Source organism: Sesamum indicum, linkage group LG11 (genome assembly GCF_026168435.1).
Source record: "Sesamum indicum cultivar Baizhima isolate 11 linkage group LG11, ASM2616843v1, whole genome shotgun sequence".
Taxonomy (NCBI): Eukaryota; Viridiplantae; Streptophyta; class Magnoliopsida; order Lamiales; family Pedaliaceae; genus Sesamum; species Sesamum indicum.
The window spans coordinates 9,623,360-9,634,613 of record NC_142667.1 but is presented as its reverse complement, the minus strand read 5'-3'; the positions used below and the strand labels follow the sequence as shown (position 1 = coordinate 9,634,613).

General features: G+C 35.4%; 2 protein-coding genes across 3 annotated transcripts; both read left to right on the top strand.

The window, feature by feature from the left end:
- Positions 1 to 983: 983 nt before the first annotated feature.
- LOC105173518 (proline-rich receptor-like protein kinase PERK15) lies at positions 984 to 5,595 on the top strand. Its single transcript, XM_011095287.3, has 8 exons — positions 984 to 1,790; positions 2,555 to 3,121; positions 3,374 to 3,460; positions 3,572 to 3,642; positions 3,895 to 3,971; positions 4,257 to 4,404; positions 4,560 to 4,721; positions 5,086 to 5,595. Exons 1-8 carry the CDS (start codon positions 1,220 to 1,222, stop codon positions 5,392 to 5,394), a joined length of 1,992 nt encoding a protein of 663 aa, XP_011093589.1. The 5' UTR covers positions 984 to 1,219; the 3' UTR covers positions 5,395 to 5,595.
- A 533-nt stretch (positions 5,596 to 6,128) lies between these two features.
- Positions 6,129 to 10,300, top strand: LOC105173517 (ras-related protein Rab7). Of its 2 annotated transcripts, XM_011095286.3 has the most exons (7): positions 6,129 to 6,280; positions 6,413 to 6,439; positions 6,943 to 7,042; positions 8,997 to 9,143; positions 9,233 to 9,313; positions 9,432 to 9,577; positions 10,091 to 10,300. In XM_011095286.3, exons 1-7 carry the CDS (start codon positions 6,228 to 6,230, stop codon positions 10,155 to 10,157), a joined length of 621 nt encoding a protein of 206 aa, XP_011093588.1. In that variant the 5' UTR covers positions 6,129 to 6,227; the 3' UTR covers positions 10,158 to 10,300. The 2 variants fall into 2 exon arrangements, with proteins under 2 accessions (XP_011093588.1, XP_088731565.1); XM_088875439.1 differs by lacking the exons at positions 6,413 to 6,439; positions 6,943 to 7,042 and having other exon boundaries at positions 6,143 to 6,280; positions 8,987 to 9,143.
- The last annotated feature ends 954 nt before the right edge of the window (positions 10,301 to 11,254 follow it).

The window sequence follows — 11,254 nt, the reverse complement described above, 5'->3', positions numbered from 1 at the left end:
ACCTGAGGAGTGTTAGTGTAATATTTTTTAGGAGGTGTTTCTGTAAAATTTCAAGGGATGTAGCTGTAATTATACAATTTTACCATAAATTATGAATATTTTAGTTTTTAACTGAAAAATAGATAGATTTTTTTAATAAGAAATACAAGAGGGGAAATTCTCGTCGAATATTGAAATTTCAGAGGAGATGAAAGCCAAATATCAAAATCTCATGAGAAGTGGATGCAAAAAATCCGAAAAAATACTATCGTTAAGTTTTTTCTAAATAAATAATTTATTATTACTTAATTTAACTTTTTAACGACCACTTATATAAAAATTATTATTCATTTATAAAATCAATCCAGGTGTATTAATTTCAATGATTTCTTCTCAAAATTAGTACATGTAAACAAAGTTGAAAAATAATATTAGCTATTGGTTTTGAACTTCACAAGGGGTGTTTATAACAACTTAATTTAAATATTTATACCTTTTTATAAAAAATAAAATGAGAATATTAATTTTTATTTTTTAAAATATTGAAATTAAATTAATTTAAATAAAAAATTATACATTTTTTTGCTGCCAACTTTCACATTTTATTAATAAAATTATATAAATTTAGTCTTTTCTCTAACACTCGAATTTATTTTTTTTTCTCTTTCCACTTTTTCTTTTGAACATTTTAGTACAATTAAAATAAAGGTAAATTAGAAGGGGCTCTTTTGAAATTAGTCATAATTACAAATTTTCGAATGATTACAAATACCATTTTGAAATTATGAATACCTTAATAAGTGTCATTTTATGACAGCTCATTATAGAATTATTTGTTACGATACTTATAATTTTAAAAAAATATTTATAATTTTTTAAAATAATAAAAAAATATTTATAATTAAAATAAGTATGAGGAGAGCGGCTGTATTTATATCCTTAAAATAACAAGATATATTTAGTGGGAACAAAATCTATGTCATAAATAACTCAGTAAAATATAGGCATGAATGTAGAGTTGCTCACTCCGCCGCTCTGCTTCAGTTCCACTTTTCAAATTTATTAGCAGCAAAAGCAATCAACATCCTACACTCCTACTTTCCCTTTCTCTCTTCCTTCTTTCCGCTTTATTCCATCAACAGAATTCAAGAACTGTCACTTCTCTGTATTTGCTACTCTGTACCTATGATTCTTCCTGAATTCATGGTGTAGAGTTCCTTCTTTACTGGGCCGCCTTGCCATGTCCGCTCCTGCGCCGGGAGCCTCCCCAGCTCCCGCTTCTCCGCCGTCCAACACCACTTCTCCACCACCCGCGCCTGCAGTTCGGCAGCCGCCTCCTATACCGGTGGCATCTCCCCCATCAACTTCCCCGCCGCCAGAGCCTGCTCCCGCCACTCCTCCTCCAAAATCCACGCCTTCTCCGCCTTCTGCAACCCCACCTCCGACTATCGTCCCTCCATCTCCACCATCCTCCACCGCTCCATCTGGATTGCCGCGCTCTCCGTCGCCGCCGGGTGGTGGTTCACCACCGTCGCATTCGGGTAGGGAGTCTCCTCCAGCGCCTGCAGGTAGAGGTTCTCCACCCGCGCATTCGGGTAGGGGGCCTCCGACGACGCCGTCGGGATCAACGCCGGCGTCTCCTGGTGGTGGGTCATCAGGGATATCGACAGGGTTGGTTGTGGGGATAGCAGTAGCAGGTGTGCTCATACTAGCTGTTCTAAGTCTGCTGTTTGTATGCTGCAAGAAGAAGAAGAAGAGAAGACCAGAATCGGATTACGATGCGTCTCCACACCCACAGCCAGGGCCTAAAGGTGACCAGACTCTCCAAAGATATATTGTTTTAGAATTATTTATTAATTGGTTTCTGGGATTTCGCTTGCTGTTTATCAGAAATGATGATTGGTTCTACTTTATGTTTTCTTCAGGAGAGAGGTAATGATCATTTCTGGCAACACTGACTTACTGCAGTGGAGCCAAGATCAGATTAAGAATTTAGTTTATTGCTCTGTGTGTGTGTGTGTGTGTGGTGTGTATGGGGAGTGAGTCGAGAGGTTGAACTTATTATACTAATTGTGGAAATGGCTGAAGCTGATTAATATATTAGTTTTAAATTTGTTCTTATATGTAGTAGTATAAATTTTTTTATTCGTATGTTGCTTTCGTTGGATACAATCTTAGTTTTGGCCAAGAAATTACACTAGCAGGGAACATAATTCTTTGCCAATTCTTACTCTTAACTCCCATCAGTTTTGCCAGTGTGCCCTTCTTGTAGTTTAAAATTTACCTCATGCATATTGATTTTCTGAGTAGTTAATCAAGTCAAGCCTTTAGTTTCACTTTCCAGAAAGAACGGAGAAGACGACGAAGATAAATGAAGTAGAAGAAAATATGTATCTGCTCAAAATGAGATTGTATCCAACTTAAGTGTGAGAAAAGTACAAAGTTCGAAAATCACTTCCTTTTCCACAGAGACTGGTCAATGTAGAGTCCATTACTATGACAGATTAGTAGTTTATACTATATGGCTGGTTTATGATGCATACTTTTTATTGTTTGTCTTTTTGGTGTTTGCCAGCTGAACCATATGGTGGCCCTGTACATAATTGGCACCATAATGTTCCACCACCTGCTGACCATGTGGCAGCAATGCCGCCTAAACCTTCTCCACCACCTGTTGCTGCATCAAAACCTTCTCATTCACCAGTTCCTGCCCCTTCACCACCACAGCCGCCCCTTCATCCTTACATGAGCAGCAGTGGAGGTTCTGGTTCTGCTTATTCAGGCCCTGAAACTCCACTTCCCCTACCATCACCTGCCTTGGTTTTAGGCTTTTCTAGAAGCTCCTTTACATATGAAGAACTGGCAAGAGCAACTGATGGCTTCTCAAATGCAAACCTTCTTGGGCAAGGTGGTTTTGGTTATGTGCACAGGGGAGTCCTTCCAAATGGTAAAGAGGTAGCAGTGAAGCAGATGAAAGCTGGGAGTGGACAGGGGGAACGGGAATTCCAGGCTGAGGTTGAGATCATCAGCAGAGTGCATCACAAACATCTTGTGTCCTTGGTTGGATACTGCATCACTGGGACTCAGAGACTGCTTGTATATGAGTTTGTGCCAAATAACACATTGGAATTTCATTTGCATGGTTAGTTTATTCAAATTGGTCTTTATCTTCTTTCGGATTATATTGACTGGAAAAATAGATTGAACTTGTGAAAAACTAAAAGCAAGAGGACAGTTCTTCCCATTGCTCTTCACTGGGATGTCTATTTAGTTTCGTCTAGTTAAATGCATATATCGCCTCATTCCATGTTAACGTTTTACTTCCATCCTATGATGTTTTTAGATGTACTGTAATTGTGTCATTTAAAAACTTACCAACCAAAGTGTATTTCAGGAAGGGGGAGACCAGCAATGGGTTGGTCCACACGCTTGAAGATTGCTCTAGGTGCTGCAAAAGGACTTGCATATCTGCATGAGGATTGTAAGTTCTTCCTGGTGTTTGTTTCGAGTTTTCTTTTAATCCTAACAGAAAATAGAGAACTTTCCTGCAGTTCATTCTTTGTGATCCTAAATGATATATTTTCTGCATCAGGTCATCCAAAAATTATTCATAGGGATATCAAGGCATCTAATATTCTTTTGGACTTCAACTTTGAAGCAAAGGTAATATCTCCAACTACAATTGTATCAACAGGTTGCCTTTTCATTTATTTGCAGTTACAGTGGCAGTAGAATCTCAATGAAACTTTGGAAGTCTTTACTCTGAACTCAAGTTACTCGTATGAGATCTTCCCGTTTATGATGTAACCGGCAAATTAATAAATCATGTGGAAGTTCTAACTATGGATGTAATAAAGAGAGACGAGGTTGTAGCTCCTTTTAATGGCTGTTGATGAACACCATTTATTTTCTCAGGTTGCAGATTTTGGTCTTGCAAAGTTCTCTTCTGATACAAATACTCATGTTTCTACACGAGTGATGGGAACTTTTGGGTAGGACCTAATTTTGTCTTTCTTGCTTCTTGCTTGTATTCTTTGTATGAATATCTGGTTGCTCTTTTCGCTGATAGTTTTCTTTTCTTCTTTTTTCGCTTTCCGCTACCTTATTCTCGTGGAATGTGAGTTGGACATGGCTTTTGAACTCTCACTTTCTGAAAATGTTGTACATTCTAATTCTTGCTGTACTAGTCATGTTTTAAGCTTCTAGTTGCAGTACCTGAACTATGTTACTGTATGGCTATTCCACATCAACCGTGCTGTCATTTCATATTAATTTAGGTATCTGGCACCGGAGTATGCTTCCACTGGAAAACTTACTGAAAAGTCTGATGTATTCTCCTTTGGGGTCGTGCTTCTGGAGTTGATTACTGGACGACGACCTGTTGATAAAGATCAACCTTTCACAGATGATAGTTTGGTAGACTGGGTGAGTAGTCACTTAACTATGATAGTTCTTTCAGTAATCCCATTTTTCTTCTCAAATCAACCAGGCCTCAAGCCCCTGTCTCCTCATCCTACCCTGTGAATCTTTGCACGAATGCCATTATCCAGAAGAATTGACAGAAAGGGTATGTCATACAGGCTAGGCCCTTGCTCACACGAGCTCTTGAAGACGGAAACTTTGATGTTCTCGTTGATCGACGAATACAAAATGACTACAATCACAAAGAGATGGCTAGCATGGTGGCCTGTGCTGCTGCTTGCGTACGCCATTCAGCTAAGCGTCGGCCGAGAATGAGCCAGGTAAACTAGTTCCCTTTTACGATTCAACATAGTTGCATACACTCCCAGGTTAAACATTTAATTTTATTGAATCGGGCTTATGAATATGTGTGGTCATTGGGAAATCATGCTTGCATCATGTTATACCTTAAGAACAAAAGATGCTCTTATTACATTCCATATGCAAAAATGAAAGGAGACTGAATTCTGTTTGTTATATTTCTTGGCGCTGAGACTATCTAGTAGGGTCTAACAATTGCTCTAGATTTCTGTGCTTGCTGTAAAATCGATAAGCTACATGGAGAACAAGAAAAGCTTCCAACTAACTGCTGACCTCAAATGTTTGAGGGAAGTTTAAACTTTTTGGTAAATTGCAACTTAACAGGTTGTCAGGGCCTTAGAAGGAGATGTATCCCTATCTGATCTGAATGAAGGAATAAGACCCGGACATAGCACAACGTACAGTTCATACGATAGCTCAGACTATGATACCAGGCAATACAATGAAGACATGATAAAGTTCAGGAAAATGGCTCTGGCAAGCCAAGAATACAGAAGTAGCGACCTATATAGCAACCCAACCAGCGAGTATGGGTTATATCCGTCTGGCTCAAGTAGCGAAGGTCAACAAACTAGAGAAATGGAGATGGGAAACATGAAAAAGGGCAGTGGAGGTTTCAGTGCCGACCCCTAATAACCGATGCCTATTTCCCCGTATAGTATCTTTTCTTAGCGCTTCGTGTTTGAAAGACGTCGGGTATTTTGCTTGCATACACAACTTATATCTTTTCTCCTTTTCAATTCTTGGTTTCAATATTGTCATTTTGTTCCAAATGTGTTCATAATGTGGCTTGTATAGTATAACATAGTTCAAATTCTTTGTATTTGATGCTCACCGGTACCTGTCCTTAAGTTATTTTACTTGATCACTGTTTCTGGGCTGGATAGGGTGAGTTGGGTTGGGATCTGCCCATGAGGAGATGACAAGGGATTGCAACCTTGAAAGATTTTCGTCTGAATTGTTTCAATTTCGGGATTTTTTATCCCACTTGGCATTAAAGTCTGACATGTCGGATGAGGTGGACTTATTTTCTTGAGTAATTATATTTTTTAGTCAATTCTACTCCAACATTCAAATTCTCACATGCATACTCAATTCTATGTCGATTTTGCAGCTATTTCTAAGCTATACTTTGATCTTTGTGGTGCGGTTGAAATTTGATACGCATCATTAAATATGACAATTACACTCTTAATTAGATAATTTTAAAATTTAATTTAACTATTTTTTTTACAAAGTGACTCTACATTATGTTAATACCGTTGCGTCAATTCTTTTGTTGTGGTGATAATATGTTAAATTATTTTTTTATTTTTAAAATATAAATTGTAATTTATACATATTTCATTTTATTTATAATTTTTAAAATGTGAAATGTCACTTAATTTCAAGTTCTTTACGTCTAATCATAAAACAACCCCAAATTCTCTCCAATTTTCATCTCAATTCAAACCCTTGGAATTTCAATGGCATCTCGTCGTCGTATGCTTCTCAAAGTCATCATTCTCGGCGACAGCGGGTTTCTTTTCTCTCCTCTCTCTGTCTCTCACACAGGCACACTCACATATACCACACATGGAGACATGTATTTGTGCATATTATCGTAAAGGTTGATGCAAATATTTTTCATTTTTGGTTGATTCATTGCCAGGGTTGGTAAGACGTCTTTGATGAATCAGTATCCTTCTACTGCAGATCTTATTACAGAAATTTTATTTAAATATACTAGGTGAAAATAATTGTGTTGAACAGAACAGGAAAAATAAAATAAGGTTAATGTAATTTATACCTCTCTAAAAATACGCAATTACATTTTTCCTCAAAATAACTTAAAATTACACTTACACCGCCTTTGAAGATTCTCAGCTTATAGGAGTCTGTTTATACACGTGACTCTTTTTGTTAGGGTTGGCACGAAAAATGCTGACATTACTAAAAAGAATTACATAAACTTTCCATAAAGAATTACCAAAAGGGGAAAGGTGTAAGTTGTGAATTTCTAGAGAGAGTATAAGCGTAGTTGGGAAGGTATAATTTCGCATTTTCAAACGGGGTTTGTAATTAACCCAAAAAAATAATTATCCATTTTTTGTAATTTTATTGTGTGTAGCATGTTTATGATGCTGAGACAAAGTTGGGTGGTTGTAATTATTGTTTTGGCCTTAAATCATACTAATACAGATATGTGAATAGGAAATTCAGTAATCAGTATAAAGCGACAATTGGTGCTGATTTCTTAACTAAAGAAGTTCAATTTGAGGATAGGATTTTTACCTTGCAGGTCAGCTTCTAAAACTGTTGTCAGCATCTTCCTTTTTATTTGAATCTATTTATTTGTTATTGGTACTAACGTTGAAACATGAAAAGAAATGTCTGTATATTAGCAAATTACTGATTCACCAGAAACAATAAAAAACACCTAATTTTCGACTTAGAAAAATCTGTATATTCTGGACCTTCTACTTTAATTGGGTTCTTATATGAATATCCGTACTGTTGATTTTTATAGACATGGAATCTTCTAATTCATAAAGCATAGATGATGATAGTTCTTTCAATGTTTGAGTGTGATCAGCAGTCCTTAGTAAATATGATTGATGTCACTATTAGATTGTTAGCAGTTTCCTTTTAGGAGTCCTTTCTGCTGTAGGAGAAGTGAGAATTCTTTAGTCTTTAGATGCTCACATTGTTCCTTAATTATTTGAATTGGTTCTCTGCAAATAGTAGTTTGTTATATATGTTTCTTCTTCTAATTATATGCCTTCTTGTTTCTAGTAATTTCTATATCGTGATTAATTTTCCCTTTTCTTGAATGAGGGGACAAGTTCAGTACGAGACTTGTTGTTTGCGATAGTAAATTCACTGAAAAAGGATACTGATGCCAAAATTAGCGTCCTAAGCTGCCACTTATTTGTGTAGCAATAACTTCTCAATTTCTTCGACGTGAATCTTTCTACTTGGCAGTGTCTATTTGTTATGCGTGATGCATAGACTGACTAATACTTTTCCCAGCACCGAACTGCTTGAATTTGAAGAATTACTAGTGGAATTTTTCGTTTGTTTCATCTTGCACAAGCGCATTCTGCAAGAAATGTAAAATTTTTCAATTCATGAACCTTTGAGAAAATTTATTTTACTATTGACACTTATATGGTGATGAAGTTTCCATCAAATACTACTGCTAATGTTGACACTTCTTCGATTAAAATGGTAACATCTATCCAACCTTTTATTTGACAAAGAAGTCTAAGAAGTTCAATAATATAGAAGGTTTATGTATTTGAATTTATTGTGCTTAGGTCTTATAAAAGAAAAGCAAGATAGACTGGTTTTCTGAATGTTGAAACCTGATACTATACAACCTATCTAGAACCTAAGATGGAAAGAAATATTTCGTGTATTTATTTCCAAATATTAGATTGCTTGGAGCAGGCAAAATTACACATTGAATTGAGGAAATGGAAAGAGGTTCCTATGTGTCCCTAGAACTAAAACATAAATTGTTCTATGTTGTATATCAATAGTTCTATGAAATGCTATATAGTGCAAAGTTATAAGATGACCTCTACTATTGACCTATATACATATACAAATATATTTAAAACACTTGTCTGAGTCGTATGATGGGAAGTTTCTAGGATTAACACAATAGGAAATTGGCAATATTCCAACAATTTGAATATCATTTTGTATATGTGCTAGTCAGCCTCCACCCCAGGCCACCTGTTGTACTTTATACAAGTTTCTTGCACTACAGTGCTACAACTTACATGAACAACAGATTGACTGTGTTTTTCCGTTGAAGTTTTAGTAATACTCCCTTGGGTTCATATATGAATGTCCGTACTTGAATTAACATTTAGAGTTGAACTAGTTCCAGTTCCAGCCACATTATATACATAAGCAAGGGTAATTTGGAAAGTAAATTACTAGTAAATGTTCAGTTTAATAAAACGAGGCACTAGTTTTGGAGATCCAAAAAGAAGTGAGGATAACTAGACCAAGTATGTAATATAACTTTTCCTAAAAATCCATGAGAACTTAATGTGAGCCATCTTTCCAGTACTCTGGTATCTTTAAATGACAATATATGTCTCCTAGCTCTAGGAGAACCGTGGAGGGAAGAAATTAATAGAATCTCCTTTTCCTTCTCTAAAGAAACTTTAATAGGTTATTTTGTCTCTCGTATCTTCGTATGTCTAAATCAAGAAAATATGTTGACAAGTTTGTACCAGATATGGGATACAGCTGGTCAGGAGAGGTTTCAAAGCCTTGGTGTGGCTTTCTATCGTGGTGCAGACTGTTGTGTGCTAGTTTACGATGTGAATGTCACGAAATCTTTTGATAATCTCAACAACTGGAGGGAGGAGTTTCTCATTCAGGTAACAGTTTGATCCCCCATAACCTATTGCTAATGTTCGTTTTTGCACCATGTACCACTAATTTCTACTGCATTTCTTTTTGTTTTCAGGCTAGCCCTGCTGACCCTGAAAACTTTCCATTTGTTGTCTTGGGGAACAAGATTGACGTTGATGGCGGCAATAGTAGAGTGGTATTCATTACTCCTTTATTTAATTTGTGTCGTATGCTTTAATAAGTTAAATCCCCTATAAAGGAGTCATCACTGAAGATTCTCTCTCTTTGATGTGATTACTTATTCATACTTCCAGGTATCGGATAAGAAGGCAAAAGCTTGGTGTTCCTCCAAAGGGAATATTCCTTACTTTGAGACTTCTGCAAAAGAGGGTTTCAATGTGGAGGCTGCTTTTCAATGCATAGCCAAAAATGCTCTGAAACATGACTCTGAGGAAGAATTGTAAGTAGCGATTTTGGTTTGATTTTTGTGTTCCTACTTTTTTCAGGTAACAAAAATGTGAATAAACATCCTGTAACCACGTGGCTGGTCAACATGGAAATAGTTCCTCCACCATGAATCTCACACTCAAGTAGTCTCCCTCGTAATATAATGCACCGTTAGCTGATATGCCAAGTCGTGTATCTTCAGTTATTATTTCTATGATAAATGGTTTTTGTCTGTTGAGTCTTTCGATATTTTTAATTTTTTATTTATTTTCTTCCAATAGGGAGTAGGATGAATATGGAATTTGATTTGTTACTTTGAGTTTAATCATCCTAGTTCTAAAAAAAGTTGACATTTGATGCTAATGCCGCAAACTTTTTGCAAATCCCACATTTTAAAATTCTTACACCTCCGTCTGCAACTTTGCAAAATCTGTTTAAATATATCAACATCGACCGACATGATTGTTATGCTCAATATGTTGTATGTGTATGTGCCATTCTTAATCATGGATTCTCTGTTATGTAGATATCTTCCCGACACCGTTGATGTGGTGGGCGGACAGCAACAAAGATCGACTGGTTGTGAATGTTAGTGTCTCTTCCATGGTTATAATCGAAAATCATGTTTAATATCCATTCGTCTTGTCTCAAGTTGAGGTTCAAAAGTAAGAGATATGCTTGTTTTGTACTTATGTTGTAAGGTTTCATTCATATTATTTTGTTCTTGCTATTTAAATCTTGTTTTTTTATGGAAAATGGACTCCCCGCTCTGTAATTATTCCACTTAGAGGGTGTTTGGGTGAGTTTCTAAGTCTTTTAAACTATTCTATAAGAAGTTTTCAAGCGTATAAGATGTTTAAAAGTATTCGTAAATTTTTTAGAGAAGCTTATAAGATTCAAAAATAAGATTTTGGGGAAGTTTCTAATTTCTTTTCAAAATTTTAACAAACCCTTTTGAAATTAATTACAAAATTATCATTACTAACATTTTATAAGCTTCATTATTTTATTTTATCCAAACATTTCAAGAGTTTATTTTAAAGTAAGATTAAACGTCTTGTAAGCTCTTAAAATATGTTATAAGATGTAATAGCTTAGCCAAGTATCCTCGTAGCACAAAGATGTCAACTTGTTCAACTTTTCCTGTTGTGAAAATACCATATAAATAGGAAGCAGAATTGGAAAATTAATTGTATTACATTACTAAGAAGTCATGAGTCCAAGAAATAACTATTAGTTTAATCTAATTAGATTTTTAATGTTTTAATAGATTGAATGATGTAATTTATCTTCAGATAAATATGAAGAATTTAACTTTCTTCTTGAGACATTCTGTGTTAAATTCTTAGACGATTGGATGAAACTTCCTGAAAGCTCCAATTAAAGTAATCAAAGATTATCATATTAGATCCTAAATCCTAGCTAGGAAAGATAAGTTTTTTCTTTTCTTTCTTTTTTTCCAATTTACTTCTCATTTTAAGTGTGTGAAATTAATTTTTTTTGAATGAGTGATGAGCAAACGCAAATCTCAAAAAGTGAAGGTGTATGATCTAATGACTTATTTTATTTTAATAAATAAAAAAATAACAAAAAAATATTTTTTTTTTTAATTTTTTTTGGGTCGTGGATGCCACCATGCTCTTTTCTTTTCTCTTTTTGTTAATTTAAAAATTATATATATTATTATTAA